We start from the raw sequence: 22,623 nt of genomic DNA on the forward strand, positions 1-22,623 counted from the left end.
GTAAACGGTAAGAAATAGTACAGGGTTATTCTAATGCTTTATGATGGTTATCGTTATTTCTATCGTCCTCTTTCTTTTCACAGATTAGGCCAAACTCACCTTGTATATTGATGTACCCCCATTCATCTTAGAGATGTTAAGTTTAATAAGGAACTTAAATGAATTTTAATTTTAATTCTTCTTACAATAAAAAATTCCAGAATTACATAATGTGATAAGGTACAAAATGTTAATCGATGCTCATGGTTTACTGAAACTATCATTAGAAGAAACGGATTAAAATTGAAAATTAACTCGGTAAATACAATAAACATCTGACGATTTGAGAAACAAAAATGTAAAAATTGTCGCCATTATCAAACTAACCAAGCTAAACATTAAGAATTCGCCGAAGATTTTAGCATCGAAATGAAAAATTCACAACATTGGCGGATGGATATCATATTTGGAAATCTATCAGTACAAAAGAATTCCAGTTTGTCGACAATACGACAATACTGTACATATTAGTCTAGCCATCTGTAGACAAAGGAACTGGAAAATGGAATGCAGGAAAATATGGAATGATAATGGGGGGAAAAAACACACTCCACCAGGTTTTCAACTAGTTTATTTTGAGTGTTTAGTTCACAATTGTTGTATTTAAATGAAATATACTCTTTGCTTATTGAGGTTATTATATTAAAATTTATTAATTAAAGCTTATTTAAATTAATGATATAATTTAATGATTTTTTTATTTTGATAAACGATTTTTATGAATGCTTATTTTATAATTCTAAAATGATGACAAAATGCTTTCGGGTGAAAATGAAATCCCGACATTTTAAGGAAGAGAAAAAATTTAGGATTTATATATTTGCATTTATTTAATTTTATTCAAAACCAAGCAATGTCATAACATTCCACTTTTGAATATTCATAGAATTTTAACTACGAAAGTAATTATGACCTCATGCAAAATAAAAAAAAATATATTATTTAAGTCCCACAACAATTTTAATCTAGCAAGTAAACATTATTTCACAAATAAGCAGACATAAAAGCTTACATATGCACTTTAGAATGAACGTATGAACCATAATTCACATCGCTGTACTCATAATCTAACATTTTTCTTCATGCCTTACATAATTAACTTCTCTTTTTTCCATTCATTAAAAAAAAAAAAAAAAAAAAAAAAAAAAAAAACAAGAATTTTTCTTTACCATCAGAAGTTTGTATTTGACACAGCAAAGAACGTTCCTCCATTTTCTTTTTTTTAAAAACAGCACTCTTCATTTTTTTCCCATTTGGAGATTTGCTCCGAAAGAACTTAATCGCCAAGAAAGGAAACTTTTATTTCCAGAGAAGAGAGATCCGAAGATGACTCTGCCGTCATTCCGGTGATTAAAGCGTCCTCGGAGATACGACTGTTTGTTTTTAATTAGAAAAAGAAAAAAGAGGTCTTCGGAAGTCGAAGATTGCTTTTCTTCTCGACCGGAAGGAAGGTAAATACGCTCCTTTTATTCGGGAGATTCTTATCGTGAAGTTGCACTTTGTCGCGCCTATTCATCGCAAGACGGAGACAAAGGCATTTAGAATGCTATTTCTATTAAGTTTCTAGAAGAAGAAACTACCGAGTACAGTTCCATTCATACATTCAATGGTGTCATTGGAAAGAATAAATAAACTTCTGCTGTTTATCGTATGGTAAGGTTTCGACTTTGGAACTGGATTTTTTTCATTGATGTTTCATGTTGTTTCTGATGTCTGGTGTCATGTCGAATAAATTCAAATGTTTTTGCATTTAATCCAGTTAAATATTCATCCTTGTAAAGTTTCACTTTGCAACAAAAGTTCATTGGAGAATGGAAACAAAGACGTTTAGAATGCTACTTCTGTTACTTTTCTGAATGATGCTGCTAGTTCCATTCATAGTTCCATTTATATAGCCAGTGATTCCACTAGAAAAAAATAAATAACCCTCTATCCTTCTAGCGTGGAATGGTCTCAACTTCAGAACCGGATGCTTCGTATTTGAAATTCAATTTCATGTAAATCATTATCATTTATTAGTAACATTGCGATACGATTGGGATTATTAAGTGCTTTCTCTAGAAAATGGCATAAGAAATCTGCACAACAAATTTGAAAGGTGTATCACAGAAAGATTTTAAAAGCAGAAAGGTTTTGAGATTTTTATCATGGATATTGTGACTGATTGACTTTGGCAATTTTGAGAAAAACATATTTTGAGTATAAAAGCACATATTTCAATATAAATTTAAGAAGTAATTTTCTTAGAATTTACGACACTTATATTTTTCCTTTTCTTTCTTTTGGTCTTGAGGAATCTTGCCTTTATAACCACGTTAATTTTTTTTCGAACAAATTTTTATAGGTAAGTGAGTGACGCTTCGATTTTTTTCTCGATTTTGATTAAAAGAAGTACATTTGAAAGCATTTTTTTTTATCTGCAAACACATTTAACTTTGAAAATAAAAATTCAACTCCACTAAATCTTTTAAATAATATTTTAAGTTATATTAATGTGTTTATATCCGATGCAGTACTTGCAATTTCATGATGTTTCTGTTTATTCTATTCGGAATGGATTACCAAATGTGCCCAGTGAATGCTTCGTTTGTATTCTGGGTTTTTCCATCTAACCCCTTTATTCGTTTTTTTTTTCCTAATCTATTTATATCACATTTTTCATTTCGGGATCAGCCAATACAGAGTTTTGTGTTAATTATAACATACTTTTATCTACTCCCTAGCATTGAATCTGAGTTAAGTTGCTTTTTATGTCTACTTTAGTCTATTAAAAAAAAATAGATCTGTCAGTTTTCTCTTCCCTCCAAGATCTTTGTGTTTAACCGTTCAAAAGACCATTGCTACAAAATAATTAAAAAGTATAAATAATTGTAATAAACTAACAATTAAAAAGAATATTCTTTTATATGGTTGAAAATACTGAAAATTCCTCCCCTTGTGTCCTAATTTCATTCCATTTAAAGGAATTTCAGATTTCGTTTTCAATTTTCGAGAATTCCATATTAGATCTTAGTTATTTTTCAAGGTGTCATAAAAAGAAAATAAAAACAGTTCTGGAAACTTCAAAATATGAGGTGTCAGTTAAAACTATAAAAACAAATCTCTGAATTTTTAATGGGAGAATGAAAGCGGAAACAATATAATAATGTTTATAGGGTGGTATATTATCCATAAATTGCGACATACTAGATGAAAAAAATTGTTCAAAACACCCTCTAATTCAGATCACAAGGTCTACAGCTACCAATTTTGGCAAGTACTTTCATTTTTTATAATTAAATATTCACTAAAAAGAAACTTTTAGTGATTAGATTTTTAATTAAGGTATCCGACTACGTTAAAAACACTGGTTATTGATCACATTGGCGAATTATTTTTTTATTATTATTTCTTGTAGTTCAGACTTTCCTCTTTCCAAAATAGTATTTTCTAGGAAAAGGAAGGTCTGACCTATCATCCAGGAGAATTTTAAACAATTTTTTAGCTAAAATTTGTCTTTAACTTCAATTTTCTCAAACTTTAATTTTCATAAAAATTATCCACCGTTAACATGATATCTCAAAAACTAATAAAGTTATTTACATAAAAATTTCAGGGTGTGTTTTAAATACAGTGGGCAATGAAATGAACCATAAGTTTTATTGTTGGTGAAATACTTTTTCATTTATAAGTATTTTTAGAAAAATTAAGTTGTGTATTTATGGAAAAATGCATATATACGTATATTTTTACCCATAACCTCTTTGCACCTCAAAATGTTTCTTAGATTTTACTTCGTTTTATCCATCATTATATTCTATAACTTGTGTGCAAAGAAAAATAAGATTGCTACATTATAATTTTGTGTAGAGTGTTAACCGTTTCGGTTAAATTTCATTAAAATTTACTACAAATTTTCCTATTTCTCAAAATATTTTATATTTCCAATTTATTTTTTTTTGTATTTATAGTGTTTATAATTATCAATACATCTAAAAACCACAAATAGTTTTTAAAAAATCCAATTTTTCAAAAATATTTCTTTGAACGTAGTCGGTTACCCTAAAAAAATTACCGGAATTTTAACTTTTTTTACAAAAATCATGTTAGTGCATACCCATAATTTTTTATCATCTTAATATTCAGAAATAAAAAATTTCAAAAATCCTAATATTATTTTCGAGCGATTTTTTCCAATTTCAATAAATTAAAAATAATTAAAACATATTTTAATTCCATAAAATATATTATTTATTATTATTTATTTCAATATATATTTTGTTCAGTCATTATTTTACTTTTCAGATGCACCCCCCCCCCCACACGCGTGTAGCCGCGTTATTTAGTGTATATTTTCTGTGAAATTTTTTTGAATTGCAAAAAATTAAAAATTAAACAAAAATAGAAGAATCAAAAGAATTTAAAACATTAGTATGCTACAATATTCAGTCTAGAAAGATTTTTTAATACATTATCTTTCATTCGCCTCCATTTAGTTGTGCCTTCCAAATAACTCAATCGACGAAGCGAAGCTTTTATTTTTATTCAGAGTGACATCCGTAGTTAATTCTGCTTTCATTCCGATGATTAAAGGGTCTTCGGAGATGCGATTGTTTGTTTTTAATTAAAAGAAGAAGGCGAAGGCAATCGGAAGCTGAAGATTGCTTTTTCATCTAGAAAGAGAACGAATACATTCTTTTCTTTACGAGCTAATCGTAAACTTGCACCTTGATGTGCCAATTCATTGCACCAAAGGAGCGACAACGCATCTAATAATATTTTTGTTTCTGTCCCAAAAGATGTCGCTGCGTTGAGTTCATTCATTCATTCATTCATTGGTTTTATTAAAGGAAATAAATATGCCTTTACTACCTTCTAGGTTTATATCTATTATTTAATTCATCATTTATTTGAGTGAGATTGTATAAAAGTTATCAGGAATTTTTACAGATGGCCAACTTTAGTTATTATCTACATCTTTCAGCAAAAATGAGATTATCTAGTTTAACATCAACGGAATTAACGGGACATTTCAATAAGGGTAATATTAAAGCTATAAAATACTTTAATCGTGGTCCAGTATCAAATTTCTAAACTTTCAAAAATAGACATGCACTTTTAATTAGAAAAAGGCTCTAAAAACTATATTTAAATAATCGATATATTTCTACTACTAATAAAGAAAAATGCGTCTGTGTGTTGACACTCTACAGGACCAAACACGGTAGAGATAAATTTTAAAAGGCGAAAAAGTGAAAAGTGAGAAATTTTTTTGTTATTACTCCCGCAAATATAATGCAGAATATTAATTTTTAAAATATTCTAAAATTTAAAAACTTTACTTTTTATTCTTTAATACTTTCATCGCGAGGGACGAGATAACTCGTCCTCTACTCAAAGTTTTTCTATATTATTGCCGCCTCTTATATATTATATATAAGAGAGAGCGGCGCAGACTCTTAGCGCAGAGGGTGGGACAAAGGCGCGCTATTGCCACTATGAAACAGTTCATATATCATCATTGTAATTATAATGAAAGTTTAAAATCAATTCTTCTGTGGGCGTCTCTCATAGTGAAAATAATATGATAATATGATGGCTTTAACTTTCGAAAATGTTAAAAATATACATTTTTATAAAAACATACACAATTGTTCAGATTTTAGAACTATAATATGCTAAGAAATGAGCTAAAACTAAAGTTCAAAACTACCCCAACAGCCTTATAAAATTACATTTTATAAACATGAAAGGAAAAAGGGAAATGAGACCATGCAAAAATACATTCATTTCATCAAAAGGAAATTCTCCTTTTTACTTCAACTTTTAACATTAAGAGGTAAAAATATCAGTCCGCCAAAGTCTCTTGCAATTAAGGTCTGGAAATTAACAGAATTAATCTAATTAAACGAAGAGCTTGGAATGCCTTTTAGAAAAGGAATTATTAACAGCTATGTAATTACTTTTTACTTAATTAGCAAGAATTTGCACTGAAACTTCATTCTGAATATTTAAATAACAGAATCAGGAAGATGCTGAACATAACGAGGTTGCGCTCTTTTGAATTAAGATTTATCAAGATGGCCGTTCTTGGAATTAGCTAGGATTGGCTAATTCCGCTTCAAAGCCGATTCAAATCTCTTAGTAGCGTATCTTAGTTTTTTAAATTTAAAGTAAGCTAATATGAGGTTTGAAATCTTGCGTTCAAACAATTTTATAATAAAATAGAACAAAAATATAATTTTAGCAGGTGAGAAGTTTTTCTTTAGCTGAAGAAGGGAATTTGAAAGTTTTTCAATTCCCACTTCTATATTGCATATGTGGCACAGAAATCGCTTTTATTACTTATTAGCCGACTTTCGCGACCAGCTAGTTCCCCAGTATTCTTACTAGAAGGAACTTTCAATTTAATATTTTATGTGACTTCTCTCTTAATAGCTTCTCCAGGAAAATATTTTTAAGCTCCAAATTTTGATAGAGAATTATAAACTATTTTTTTTTATAATTCTCTATTATGGAGAACTTAAACTTTTCTGCTCATTGTACAATATATCTCCAGTTTTCTGCCAGTCGCGTAAAATTTCATCTTTAAATTAAAGTGGAATTGATTAAACTGCAATTAATACAAAAATGTTTTTACTGAAACCAAGGATTTTTTTTTAAATATGAGCAATGAAAGCAGAGTCGTTCGGCATTTCAGTTTTATGTGCACTACAGAATAATATCCATAATTCATGTAATATCTCAAAGAATTATTCAAAAGAAAATTCTCAGAGAACTTCTAAAATACACTTTTTAGTTTTATTTTCAAAAATGTTTAAATACTATGATCGAATGACAATAATCAAATGTAAGCAAATCATTTCACTGGACGCCTTTACTGCCTTATTTAATTCAATGCTTGGAAGAGAATTGCAAAATAGAATTAGAAAGGATTCGCCGAATCACAAAAAAATCTATTTATCCGTGAAAAGAAGATTTGTATAAAAAATAAAAAACCTGGCTTTGAAGAGAATAATTAATCAAGGAAAAAAAAAGCTTATCCGTCGACAGATGGCTAATCCCTATGACTTACTTACGGTAATTGATGTTTATGTTTTCCAAATCAATTATCTTAATAAAATAAATTTTTTTTTATTATTTTAAGATACAAAAATTACCTTTCTAATGATTTCATTTCATACAATCTTTCATTTTAATTTTAATAATATTTTAATTCAATTTTATATACTATTTGTAACAATGTTTTTGAATATTATGACGGAATTCATCATAACATCTATTGCTATCTATCATAACATTCAATTGCTTATTTTTGCCAATCATTAATTCCTTCTTTGGATTTTCTCTTCTACTTTCCATGTAATATGTAAATTTTTTTTAAAATTTGGAGTAAATTAGTTCAATTGAATTCATGTTTTTCTGTCGTAATAAATATCAAGATGAATTTTCTTTTCTAAAAAGATATTCAATATTAATAATTTAAGAGCGGGAAAAAAACAAGCCAAAGGCGGCTCGTTAGCTAAATGGCAAAGGATGGTTTTGTGACGCATAGTGACGCATAGTCATGAAACTGAAATTTGTTTTTAGGCTTTTTACTGGTCTCCAAAGGCGGCTGGTCGAGTATATTTTCTAAAGGCATGCTCACATTGATAAATTAGCCACTTTTTGCGTCTTCTTGCTTGTAGAGAATATTGCTTATGTTTAATTTAAAAGGAATTTCTTTATACAACTTGATATTCATGATTTCCACAATAAGCTCTTTTGAAACAAAAATTTGACACAAAACTGCACTTGCAGTCACAAAACCCCATAACAAATTTGATATATATTTAAGGCATTGTGTTCGTCAAAATCTCGAGTTTGAACTTTTTGGGGATTACTATACTTTTTCTGTACTACGTATACGATAAAGTTAAGAAAAAAAAAAACTCATCAAAATGCCCATATAAATTGCAAGGATATTAAATTGGTATCATTAAGCAAAACTTTTTAATTTGAAAATGATGTAAAAATCAAGTTTGAGGAATTATATTTTTTGAGTTATCATAAATATGCCGCAATTATACTAAATTTTTATGCATTTATCAAATATCAAATTTTAATTAGAATTTCATAACAAAAATAGATCTAAAGAGTCCATTTCCAACTTCTAAAGTATATCCGCGCCAAGTTTGGGAGCTCCATGTCAAATAATTTGTCCTGTAGAACGCCAGCGCATAGACATACACAAATTCTTCTCTTTATTTGTAGAGATAGTTAAGATAGTTATTGTTTTGGCGCGATAGTTTAATAATTTTTACACTTTATGAGAATAAAATGTCTTAATATTTTAATCATTCATTCAATATTTTTATTTTCATAAGTGGTGAACTATCTAGTAATTAAAAATTGAAATGCCTGAAAAAGTATAACTTTACAGTCGTATGAATTGAAATAATTGTACGGATAACAGTTGAATGTAATGAATTTTATAAAATATATCATATATGCTCATGAAAATAATTTCAGAAATAACTTGGAATAAAAGAGCAGAAATGTCTACATATTTAATTATTTTTCACGACAGTATACCGAACAAGTTCCTTACTTCTATTTAAAAATATTATAACACCAGAACAACCAAACAAAAAAAAATTGACTTATCGATGATTTTTTTTCTAGTACTTTCGATCCCAATCGATTAATCGTTAATCGCCGCCCAAGAGAGAGAGAGACTACGGCCTTAAGTTACTTCGGAGTTTTACCGGATCCGTAATTTCTCTGTCTTACCAGCGATTGTCTGACATTAATCACACGTGACACTCCTGTCAGCTACTGCTGGCGGACAACCCCTACCCCTCTACATTCCACGATAATTCCCCTTCACCCTCCCCCCGCCATCTAAGAAAACCCCCTTTCTCCTTGGAAGCTTTCCAAGAAGTGGGTTATTCCGCGATTAAAGATTTTATGATTGTATTTTTATCGGGAATATATTCATTAGACCTTCTCGTGGGAAAAATTGATCGTCGTACGATCGAAGGAAGGGTAATTAATTTGGTGAACGAGTTTTGTCTCTCTGTGTGCGTGCTGTAATGAGTGGTGTTTGTTTAGAAAACGTTGATGTTGCGTGTCTAGAACTAGAAAGGACTCGGCTTATCATTAGTGCGTGGAAGGAAGTGAGTAGTATGCAATGTGTAAGTGATAAAAATAATAATTTTGATGATAGAAATACTTAATGAAGCTGTTCAAAACAAATGTCTCCCTAATTTGCTTTAAACTTTTCCTTCCACATTTATATATTTTAATTTCAATTTCAAGGGTTAAAATATTTGGCTAATTAAATTTGTTTTCTACGTGAATGAATTTCATTATTACCTTAAGGTAAGTTACCAATCGTCTAGTGGAATAAGGCATGGCGTGGTTGTGGAAAATGAATCAGAAGGAAAAGATTATGAATTCCATACTCTCGCTGTATTCTTAAACTACATTTTAAAAAATTAATGTATCAGTGTACGTCTGGGCAACGTTTTGGCTATGTTGTCATGTCTTTGGACTCAAGTGGAAAAGGCTTGGCTTCGGTACTAAAAGATCCAAGTTTCAAAACCTGATTCCACTAAGATCCGTCGTGTTTGCAGGCTTGGTGGAAGTTTAGTAAGAGGGTGCCAAGTTTGATGTCGTCTTTATCATCTCGTGCAAGCTAAATATGACATTTTGAGCCTAATATCTTCCGTCGGTGAGATGCAGAAGTTTGGAAAGGAGGTGCCAGCTTAGGTGTGGTCTTACCATTTACCCGATCCCAAAATTGTTTGCCAGTGTAGCTGCCAAATTTATGTAATTGAATTGGACAACGGATTGCTCGTTACGATCGAATTTGCTGCTGGAAGTTTTTCTGTTTTCTACCCAAGACAAACATAGATGTGTGTCAGTGTCTGTTGAAATTTCTCCAAAAGTGCAACCTGATTCCACAAATAACAGCCAAGTGAGAATTCAACCGTAAAGTAGTTTTATCAACAGAAGATGTCGTTTCCACTCCCACTTCGTTTGAGCGTGACTATATATACTAGCCCGTGTGGAATTAAGACATCATAATTATAATAAAAATATCTTTAATGTTAAATAAGATACTGATTTATCAAAGGAAATCAAATAAAGCAGCAAGTGTAGAAGTTTTCATTAAGTTAGTGTAACAACATTATAATCTGAAGCGTGTATAGATATAAAATTATTAAAATAATATGGTTTTAATGTCTTTCGCAACTGGATGCTAAAAAATTCTTTATTAAAGAAGTCATGAACAACAATAAACATTTTTCGTTGAAATTAACCCCTTATTTTGCATGGTATTCGAGAAGCAACGTGCTTTCATTGGCTTTTATAGAGAATCTACAACTTTGAATAATTTATGTGAGTGCTGTAAGTAAAGCCTTCGACATAGATATTTAGGTAATAATTAAAATAAATTTCCACGAACTATTTAAATTAAAATTTGTTATTTAAAACAAACTTATAAGAACACACATATATATATTATACATATTCTATTTATTTAATATATGCATCCAAAAAAATTTTTACAATTTATTTCATCTTTTGTTTATTAAAGCATTAAACACGATCAATATTCATTTATAGTTAAACGGTTATTCGCTAAAGATGGTTAATTGAGTAATAAAACTAGCTATAAATGTAGAGCCAATATAAATTATAAAACATATTCTTCTGTCTTTCCTTCTTTCTTAAACGTCATAATGTCTAAACATTTACTTTTTTTAACACGATGTATACACGAACACATAAATAAACTTTCGAGATATTAAAAGTTATGCCTCATACAAAATGCGAAACCGATTGTCATCATTGTTTTTTACTACCAATAAACTCCTTGGAACTTGTTAAATTTCTATGCATCTGCAAATTTTTTTCAGCAGCTGTTATTTCTAAGTCCTTATTGAATTTACTACGAGGGAAGATTTTCTCTTACAAACTCCCTTGAGGTAATCTAATTTTGCTCCGAGCATAAAAAATATTAAAATGGGAAGTTCTTGTTTTCTTGGCTAAAGGTACAAAGATAATCTGTTTAGGTGGTATACATTTTTTTACTTTTTTATGGCTTTAAAGGTATGTTGCGTCTAGGTTGACAAAAAGAACATAATAAAATGAATATTTACATCATGAAAAAGCTATTTTCCGTCCTTCAGTTTGACAAGCATTTGTTTGATAAAGTGCATGAAAAAATTCAATAAATACAATCAAAAATATGCAACTTTTTAAAAAGGTTTTTTCAAAATTTATCAAACTTTTTAAAAAACAAAATTTATTAAACCTAAAAACATATTTGTTTTTCCTTTTTGCAAGTATATATTAAAGAAGCTAAAAAAGATTTAAATTAAATTAAATTTTATTTATTAATAATTAATAATTTTTTTATTTATTTTATATTTACTTGGTTTTTATTTATATACTTATATATATTTATTTGGCTATTATATTTATATTTACTTGGCTATTATATAACACATCCAAAATTTCGTCCATTGCAGAATTTAAAAGTATTTTTTTTAAAGATATGAATTTAAATGTGTAATTCTTTCCTGACTAATTATTTCTTTGTTTTTAATTTCAAACAATATTTCTTACAATACTACCAAATCAAATTCCTTAAACTGTAGGTTTTTAGCCAGCTAAAAATGATGTAAAAATGATCCACACTTTCTATATGCTACCTAAAAAGCTGATTATATTTTTAATAATGTGAATTTTATTATTTATAATTTTTAAATCTGATTTAAACATATTCTTTTAAAATAACCCTTTAAAAGTATTTTGAAAAAATGACTATCTTTTGTAGTTAATTTCCATTGCTTCGCATGTAATGGTTTTGTTGATGTCATTAAAAATATTAACTAATTCGTACTTTTTTAACATTCGCTGAGAAATTGTTATAAATCTCTGTTTTGCTATTAGTTTTCTTATATTTACTTTTAAGGAACACAATAAAATTCTGTCTTTTCATTTATCTCAAAAATTATCTTCTTTACATATCATTTTATTCGTTTCTCTCATATTCTTACCATATAATGCTTAATTCGTTTAAATGTAAAAAAAGGTTTAACTGTGATAATTTAAATTAATTTAATGTATGATTAAATAAAGATAATTTCATATTCTGTAGAGAATAATTCTGTTTTACTCTTTTTAATACTTGAATGTATGTGTCGAAATAATAATCGTAATTAGACATAAAACAAATGATACATTTTCCACTCTGTTTCTGTTCAAAATTAAGTGGAACTGGGCACTCTAAAAAAATGTATCGAAATGCGAGTTGTTATTAAAGAAGAATTTTTTAAAGTAAATATTATATCTAATGAAAAAGTTAACACAGCTAGAAATAATCAGCAATTTTCACAATAGAACAGCATAAAAATAATATTGTTTTAATAATAATAGAAACTTCAGGGTGGCCATAAAATAACTTTCCCTGTTTGGCGGCATCTGCAGCTAAAACAAATGAACGAAATGAAACCATATTTCATATATAGACTGTAAAAGGCATGGGAAGAGGAATTCCACAGAAAAAAATTAGTATCAAAAGTTGCCGATAGTGGAAATACTGCCGCTGTGGGAGTACAGTTATGAATGAATTCATGAAACTCGCGGGGAATAATCTTTTTTTCTTCAATATTAAGGACCTCTAAACGCAATGCAACATTTTCAATATTCTAACCTTCTCTGTGTGCAGCATATTGCATACAGTGTATGACGTTCTCCACTGCTGCTTATAAACTGTCAGTTTCGTTGATCATAAAAGCCTGTCTTATGTTCGGTTTCAAGACAAACAGGTTTGCTTAAGAGCAGCAACGGCATTACACTGTTTAGTTTCGAGCAATTTTACCAGTAGAGCATGCTGAAGTAAAGTAGGGCCCATATTAAGAACACATGTCAATCACGAACAACAGTCAAGAACGAACTTGCTCTTCCCTTTTTAATGCATGGCGCTGCTGTCACGCACGATGTAGGAATTTTATATAATCCATCTCGATATGCAAATTTCTGCTTTCGTAAATGACAGTTGCGCCGATAATTCTCCTATCGGTAACTTTTAGTACTAATTGTTTTTTTTTTCTGCGGAATTAATTTTCCCATACCTTCCACGGTCTGTATGTGAAATGTGGTTTCATTTCTTTCATTCATTTTAACTGTAGATGCCACCAAACAGGAAAGTTATTTTATGGCCACCCTGTACGTTGTGACTCGATAATATTTAAGTTCATAGCTACAAACCGGTTTATTGAGGGAAAAAAAAAATCTTCATAAAATTGTTTCAAAAATAGCGTGATATGAACTACAATTTCCATTACCCATCTTATCATGCACTATTCTATTCCTAAAATATTATAAGCTCATAAACATGAATTTCGAAACATGTTTTCAATCTTCGCGAAATTCATCTTTTGTGAAATATTTCCCATATTCTCATATTTTGAATCGAAATTAAATACATAATACCTGACGAAGATTCAATAGATTTTACTTCACTTCTAACAATTTAAAGACAGTATTACATTGGATACATTTTCACCCACAAAAACATTATCGTTCCAAAACTTCAATTTCGAAACCCCCTCTTCCATCTAACTCATCTTTTCTGTACATTCCTCATCCCCATCAACACTCCATCTAACAACTCATCTTCATATGAAAAAAGTGCAGAGAGAGGAAGAGGGGGCCCAACAGGTCGGCGACCCCATGGATCAATAAAGGATGGAGTATACTCACCTTGTATCTTCCTCCAGGTTACTCGGGGAGGGGGATGTGCGGTGGCGGCGCAGGTGAGCACGATCTGGGATCCTAGTACCGCATCGCTGTCACTCGGTTCTTCCACCCACACAGGAGGCACTGCAACAGATAAAAGGGGTGTTAGATGTCAGTACATACCGGAAAGGGTTTGAAATGGGGGGAACAGAATCAGAGGGAAATAGCTTAGGGCCATATAAAAAGGGAGATGCAAAATTCTATCTAAACATGAATAAAGAAACAGGAATCTTGTGTGGGATACCGGTGATCAGATATCTGAAAGATTTTTTTTTAAATATATTTTTGAAAAAAAAAAGGGTATAAATATTTTTTTTTTAAATTGAAATAAGTTGTATATATTTTTTTTATTTCAATATAAACAGTTAAAGATAAAATGAAAGTATACATTTAATAAAGAGCTTAAAGGAAATACAACACAAGCCAATATTAGATTGTCAATACAAAATATTTTAGAAAGGAAGTTAAAGAAAAATTTATTTAATAGTGCATAAGCAGTTTAAATTAAGTTCGAAAATTATCACTTTTCAGTAATTTTATTTAGTTATCTTAGTTAAGAAATATATATAAAAATATTAAAATGAAAAATCTAATTACAAAAGTGTCACAAATTTGAAGTTATTAAAACTGCCATTCTTTTAACAAATATTTATGAAAAATTTGTTTTTTTATTGTGCTATTTCGTAACTATGCTTTCAACTGTTAAATCAAAATATTTAGAGAAATAGTTATCATAAGAAAAATGGTAGAATCAGACTTTTAATTTTTAATTACAATTAATGGGGTTTTGTCAAATAAAGTACATATGTTTTATTAGAGAAGTGATTTATGCAATTCCTTTTATAAATAAAATAAACATGAATCATTCGTTTAAATTTGCAAAAAAGAAAATTAAATTTAAAAAATTCATTATTACAAGCATTTCACCTATTTTCATTTCTGAGTTAACTTATAAATCTTAAATAAGAAAATGATTATCGTATTGGTTAATAAAAATTTTTTATTAACGTTTTATTGGAGAAGCTACTTATACAATTCCTTTTATAAATTAAATGAATACGAATCATTCGCTTACATTTATAAAAAAAAGAAATTAAATATAAAAAAAGTTCATTATTACTCAAATATTTCACCTATTTTTATTTCTAAGTTAAATTATAAATCTAAATAAAAATAATGATTATAATATTGGTTATTGTTCCAAATTAATAAACAAATGCCCAACAAAAATATTTGAAAATAACATTGCTATTTTGAAAAAAAAAAAAAACGTAAAAATGATATGTTATGTAAAAATAAAATTAAATAATTGAAAAATAAATAAGAAAGAAATATGAAATAACGTGTATAAAAAAAATGCATAAGTGCGTTTTACAATAAAGATCCATACTTTCGATATGAATCGATTCCAACATTTAAAAGTTGATTCACTTCAATTCACCATTGGGAAAATTTAACTAAATTTGGACATTAGCTGCACTAAAATTCATAACAAGGGCATATTCTCTCCCTCTACACTTTCATATCGATGTGAACTGAGATATGTTTCCTTTATTGGATTTAGCGCATAATTTGATATAAGTCTATAATTCTAGTCATAAAGTCACGTTCGAAATTTCATGTGAAAACCAGAGATTGACAAGCCATTATCCGATTTCATCTAAATAGATCTAGATTTTCTGTGTACTAATCTACATTTACAATTTTGGGTTAAAGACTTCGTTTTTGTTTTTCTGATTCAGGATGTTCTGAAAGTGAAGATCAATTTAAATCTCTAAGTTGAAATGTGGAAAATTGAAATAAAATCTGTTTATAATGATTTTATAATGCCTAGAAAAAAAATCTGTTTATAATGCCAAGAAGAAATGTTGTATTATGCAGATTATCTTGAAAATTTGTGGATCCATTGATTATGTACGTGTGTATGTTCTAAAATACTAACCACATCTCATTGATTCAACTTAAAATTAATTTATGATATAAAATAATGTTTAATATCATCAAATGCTCCAAATAAGTCAGTATTAAAGTATTTGCAGAACTTAAATTTATTTAAAAACTTCGAAGCATAAATATTAGTGAAAATTTTTGATAACTATAAAATTTACATAAAAGAGATAATAAAAGGAAAGGGAAAATTCTTTCGTTCATAAAAAGAGGAAAGTCATCTAATGTTAATTTTGGAATCATTGTTGTCTAGTATAGACATAAATTTTTTTGCTTTATAAGAAATCATTAGCAAGTTTCGAGCTCGCATCTCGTCGAACCGTTTTAGGATAGCTTTGACAACATCTACATTTTGAAAAGTTATATAAATCTTTTTAGCTATCCACTTCACCATTTTTCCATAGTATTTACAATATCTTTATTATTCTTTTTAAAAAATAGTAATTATCTGAGAAATTCAACACTTTATACTGTCTCGTATACGGAGCATAAAGGAAGTATAGTAATCGTTAAAACATTCGAACTCGACATTTTGATGAATCTTCACATTTTAGATCTCCATGCGTTCTAAAAACACATTTTTGGAAAATGTCCGTTTGTCTGTGACAGAGATAACTCAAACACGATTTGAGCTACAGGGTTGAAATTTGGTATACTCTCTTTACACCAAATTTGCAAATTTCGATCAAATTTTGAGCAAAATCTGCTTAGAAGACGTCTGTCTGTTCGAATATAAGTTAACACGATAATTACAAAACAAAGAGAGTTAGATGGATAAAATTTGGTACACAGATTTGACATCTATAGTGTATATACATCTTTCAAAGTTTGAGGCAAATCCAACAGCGAGTTGACTGTCTGTCGGTCTGTACTTTCAGAAACACGTAGACTCAATAATTCAAAAACGCAATGACTTAAATATATCAAATTTGGTATGGTATTTTGTGACAACAATTGCAGTTTTTTGAAAATTTTTATTTGACTAGATTGAAAAAAACGTGTCTAAAACAAAAATCTGATTTTTGGATACTATCAATTCATGAGAGGGATTAATTGACAAATAACTCGCCAAAGATGATGCGATAGGGTCTGTAAAAATGTACACCAATGCCATGTTAGACGATCTTTGACTTTACAAGTTTATTAGAGAATATGAGAGAAAGTTTTTTGGAAACCACTTCCACTAGTTAGTGATCTCATCTTGTTTGAGAACTTGATTCATTTCTGATATCTTCGTAATTTTTTAGATTTTCTTTAATTGCCAATATTTTACGTCATCCCATCTTACTTTCAAGGCTTTAACAAATTAATAAAAAACTTCAAAAAACATGTGGCCATACGCATTTGAATTTTATGAATACAGATTGAACATATTTAACAAGTTCATCCGAGTTCATCATAAAGCCAAAAAATATCTATGCACATTCCAACCTCTAACTTCCACACCTCAATCTCTTACTGTAACAAGATTCTAGACTCCTGTTTCTAGATCCCCCTACACCCCCTATCCTTCTGTCATCTAACATTTTAGACCACGGGATGCAGTTTTCATACAGAAAAAAATAAGGATTGTATTGTACCATTCTTCAAAAGTTATTAAGTTATCATTATCATCGCTGCAATCGGGTTTAAAATATATTGATTGAACAAAACAAAGAAAATTTCATATTGGACAAGTTTACCATCAATAGCAATATCGATACATATAGGTTTCACTATGTATATCGATAGCTTTTAATCAATGAATATCTTTTCCTTTACATTTTTTTCACATATATGAAATTAAAAAGGCGTTTCACAGAGAAAGAAATACTTTTATATCTTTAAATCATTACTATTTTAAAATAAAAAAATTAATATCCTATTAACAAGAAAAAATAGTTATTATGTTACTAAAAAGAACATTTTAGAATTGTACCTTACCTAGATGCTACAAAACAAACAAAGCGAAAACAGATTTACTTTTGCATCTCTAAAAATACTTCAAAAGTTACGAATGAATGAATTTAAAAATGTTCCAAAATCCTTCACAAAATGTCAAAAATTTATTCCATTTTCAACGTCAGAGAAAGATGACGGCAAAATTTTTCGCTGACGTGGATCGATATGCTTTCCGAAAAGTCGAATATATCTATGTGTTCATTCATATATATTTATTTCCTTTTTTTCCCATAAAAAAAAAGAAATCACAAATTCTCTTTTACAAAAAACGTCACGAAAATACAGTTTCCGTCTGTTATAAATCGCGAAGCTTCAAGAATATTTCGTTCTTCGCTGCCATTCAATAATGAGATTTCCCTGCTGTTGCCAAGCAAGAAGAGAAAAATTTTTAATGAGAATACGAGAAGATTTATTTTTCGTCTGCGCTTTTTTTTAAAGATGAAAAAAAAAAAAAAGAAAAAAGAGTGAATAAGAGAGTAACGTTGAGTTGTTTATTTCTCTTCAAAGTGCGATCTAGATTTGGTTGTTTAATATCTTTTCTTTTCAGGGAAAATTCAGTTCCACGGTTGACGGGAGAGAATAATGAAAATTTTAGGAAGTGTAGGATAAATATTAAATAAAGTGCACGCAGCATTCTAGTCGTAAAAGAAAAGAATCTCGCTAGGAATTTTGTTCTTCTTTTATTACGGCAGTTCTTTTGAGTTCAGCTTTCCTGAGTTTCCCCGTCACAATACTTACTTCGGCAAATTGCGTTATATTGCATACCTTCGATCCAGTCCTTCAGAGATATTTGATTACATAGGTGCTTCTTTAAATTTTAAAAATTCATTGCCAGATAGAAACATCTTATTTTGTATTTCTATCCGACATCTCAACAATAACAAAAAATTTAAAATGAAATGGAACCATGGGAAATTTTAGAGGAACTCAAAGTGTTTTGGGTATTTATTGAAAGTTGGAGGGGTTTTAAAGATGAGATAAGTTTTCAGTATTTCATATAGAGTTTCACAAATACTGAAATGGATTTTCAGGAAATGAAAATTTTCGCTTTTTCTTTGACAATTCAGAGAATAAAGTACCAGATGCTATCTTTTACAAATTTTATATTTATAAATATGTTTATTCATATGATGCTTAAAAATATATACAGGGTGTTTATAAAGTCCTGGACCCATTTTGATGTTTAATAACTCATAAAATAATAAAGATAGATTTAAATTAATAACATAAATGGTTAAATAGACTCAAAAAGTTTCATGACCCTTGTCAATGAACTTCCACGTGTGCCCACTTCGTCGCACGGAGAATATCAAGTCGATAGTCAATTTCACGCCAGGTAGCGACAAGCATGTCGGCATCCACAGAGCCATTTGAGCACATTATGGCGATTAACAATGCCAGAAACATGAAAGGATGCTTCATCGGAGAACATTATGCTCTTCAGAAAATCAGCAGCATCTTCTATCCTTCTTAGCATATCTGTTGCAAAGGCCATCCTCCTAGGCCTATCGTTCGGTTCCAAAACTTGAACAATTTGAACTTTGTATGCATGCAGTCTTAATTTTTTCTTAATAACCTTGTACACCGTCGAAATTGTCATATCCAATTCTGTTGCCGCTGATCTCACAGATATTTTAGAATTGTGTAAAAATGTCTCTCTGACACGCTGAACATCAAAATCACTTGTGCAAGGACGTCTTGAACGTTTCTGATCTTCGATACTTCCAATTTCTAGAAAATTCTTTTTCCACCGCAAGATGCTGTTTTTGGATGGATGATCGTTTTGGTAAATTCTTCTGAAATTTCTCTGTGCTTGCACTATCGATTTCATTTCTATGAACCACCATAAAATCTGTGCTTTCTCTTGTGGTGTACGCATTCTCCTTAATATCCGCTCGAATAAAACATCACATACAAAAGTACTACATAGAACAGACACATCAAAAGTAAACATAACATAGCAATAGTTGCCAAAAACAAAAGAGAGAAAAATGCAATTAATAAGCAGACAATATTTAGAAAAGTACAGATATTTAGGCTGGAAAATGAAATTATCTGAAATTAACCACACGCGCAGACGATATTTACAAAAGTAAAAATACTCAAACCTGAAAAGGAAAATATATGAGTTATTCCATCAATAAATGCCATAAGTTTGTTTATATCTTTATTATTTTATGAGTTATTAAACATCAAAATGGGTCCGGGACTTTATAAACACCCTGTATATTAATGATATATTTTTTGGAAATGATGGTAAGATAAGCTAAGAGCTTAAGAGCTAATAAAATTTTTTACAGTTCTATATATCAATTTTTGTTGATGATATAGGTGAGATGTCCATCTTAATGTAGCCCAGAGACTAATTGCTAAGCTTTTAACCATTAGAAATAGGCATATAATAAATGTTTTAAATGAAGTAAAGAATTTTATCTTAAAGTCAATAGATGTACTGCTGAGAAAATTACGAAAACTAAATTTTTATACTATCCTCCGTTCCAGCTTATATTTAGTAAAATATTCCTCAGACTTTCCATTGTTTGATGCATCTTAAAATGGTCTATAATCGTATAAAATAATGATACTTAAAAGCCTTATGACTTCTGTTAATTTTAGTCATAGAAAAATAGAGTTTTTTTTTAGATTGTCACCAATATTTCATTAAATATAATGAACCCTTGGCATTCGGAAAAGTAATTCGATGCATAAATATACACCTAATACAATGACTTGTTTATTGCTCATAAAAATATTGTTACAAAAATTTTTTCTTCCACAGCAAATACCGCCACTCAATTGTAATGACGCAGCGCATTTAATCGCTATAGTTCAGCAGCTTTCTTGCTGTCTAATTCTCCAAGTTTCTTATTTTGTCGGCTACTCCGCCCACTCGCACACACGCAATTTCCGCCGATACACACACTCCCTCTTCAGATTCAGATTGCCTGTCTTTTATAGTTCCGGGAGGCGGGGCTGGAATCTTCAGACCAATCAGGGCGTACCTGGCTGTATCTCGGGTCTTAGTGGATGGATCGTGAAAGTTCTCGAACTTTCCAGTAGTATCCATTTAGTCGCCAAACTCGCCAAATGGTCGCCAAGCTCACAGGTCATTGACGCACAGGACAGATCTTACAAAGGGTCTTTCTTACGGTGATACTAGCCGTGATGGGAAGCAAATTACAAGTTTGTAACAATATATATAATTGTTTTAACCTTAAAATACATAACTTTTTATTTATTTATTTTTTATAAAAAAATATTTGTTTTGAATAGTTGCAAATAATTTAAGAAAATTACTTTAAAAATTTATTTTTTTACGTGAAATTTTTAAAAAATTAAAATTTGCCAAATGTAAACATTATAAATTAAACAATATTCATGTGACACAAATCACACTGTAAAAATTCTGCCTTAGTAACTGTATAACTGTAACTGCCTTAGTAACTTCCCAATATATTTTTATAATGCAAAAAAAAAAATTATTCTGAGAGTATTTTTAATGGTAAAACTGTTTATACAACAGCCCATCTTGGTAATTTTTCAAGTTTCCAGTTTAAATCTGATTTTAGCACTATTATTGCCATACATCCCCCTTTTCTACGAATTTTTATCAAAAAAAATTTAAAAAAAAAGGATTTACAAACAGCCATTATTGCCTTTTGGAACAATCATGTAAAACTTACAAATGGAAATAATAAAAAGTGTAATCAAATGGCTACAAGGTGCATTGTTGGGTTAAGTTGAATTTCTCTGAAAAAATAATCCACATCTTCGTACCATCCCGTAGGTATTTTTAATAATCAAAATTTAAAAAATTGATAAATAAAAGGTCAAACTGATACTCTGTCTTCAATGGGAAGCCATCCAAATGCAAAAATTTAATAGAACCATGGAATTTTATAAAAATTTTGTATTCTAATTTTTCACAAATTAATTTCTTAATTTAAACAACAAAAAGATAACATATTTCGTCACATCGTTCGAGTATTTTTCTAATAAGAATTAAATAACTAGGTTTAACAGTTTAGAAATTAAGCACTGGTCCACAGTTATTGTGAACTCTTTTTACAAAGGAACGATATCATATAAAGTTTATGGTTTATGGAACACAAGCTGTGTCAGAATACTTTCTCCATGGCGCAGAATTAATGTAACGCGCCATATTATCAATCTTTCCCAAGATCTATCATCTCTGCTTGGCGCGAAAGGGTTTATTTGCCATATATCATTTGTTCCCTCGCTGTCATTATTAGTTGAAGTGAGCTCCTATACCTCCAGATTAATCTATTGGGCAATACAAGTGCAGCCGAATAGATTGCTGCCGACTTCAAATATAATTCACTGGGAATTGAATACACAGAGATCGAAATCCTTTCTTGATGCGCCAACTGTATTTGGCAATAGTCCTCATTATTCACTCTTCACAACTGTATTGGGCATCGAATTTGAGAATGGACTGAAATGAATGAGTTATATTTAAATAGATCCATGTGGTACACAATAAATTATGGAAACCGTACTATAACCATTGTTTGTTGGGTTTAATTGTAATTTTCCAATGTATGAGAGATCAAAATAGTATGGTACAGATTATAAAGGAAAAAAAATGTTTTCTTTACAAATAATGGATGAAATAGAGATGCCTTCCTAAAAAATAAATGTCAATCACCTTGGGTAAGATCACAAAATTTAGATTCATTTCTAATCAATTGAAAATTTATTTAGCTTTTGTACTTATCTTAAATAATAATCATTTAACCCTTTGCAGTCGGATGGTCATTCTCACTCATCTTTCAAAACGGTGCGTTATTTTTGACGTTTTATTTATTTTTCTTTAATTTTTATTGTTAAAAATGCCTACAGAGTTGTAAGAAGATGTAGATTAGTTTGTCGAGGAAATTCAACTTAAAACAAATATAT

The 22,623-nt window shown here is 29.6% G+C and overlaps 1 protein-coding gene across 1 annotated transcript in view; it reads right to left on the bottom strand.

The window, feature by feature from the left end:
- Positions 1–22,623, bottom strand: part of LOC129966265 (cell adhesion molecule Dscam2-like) — a 217,908-nt gene that overhangs the window by 89,564 nt on the left and 105,721 nt on the right. Inside the window, exon 3 of the mRNA XM_056080679.1 lies at positions 13,780–13,899. Coding sequence (XP_055936654.1) covers positions 13,780–13,899 — 120 coding nt within the window. The remainder of the gene's footprint in view (positions 1–13,779; positions 13,900–22,623) is intronic.

This window comes from Argiope bruennichi, chromosome 4, assembly GCF_947563725.1.
Source record: "Argiope bruennichi chromosome 4, qqArgBrue1.1, whole genome shotgun sequence".
NCBI lineage: Eukaryota > Metazoa > Arthropoda > Arachnida > Araneae > Araneidae > Argiope > Argiope bruennichi.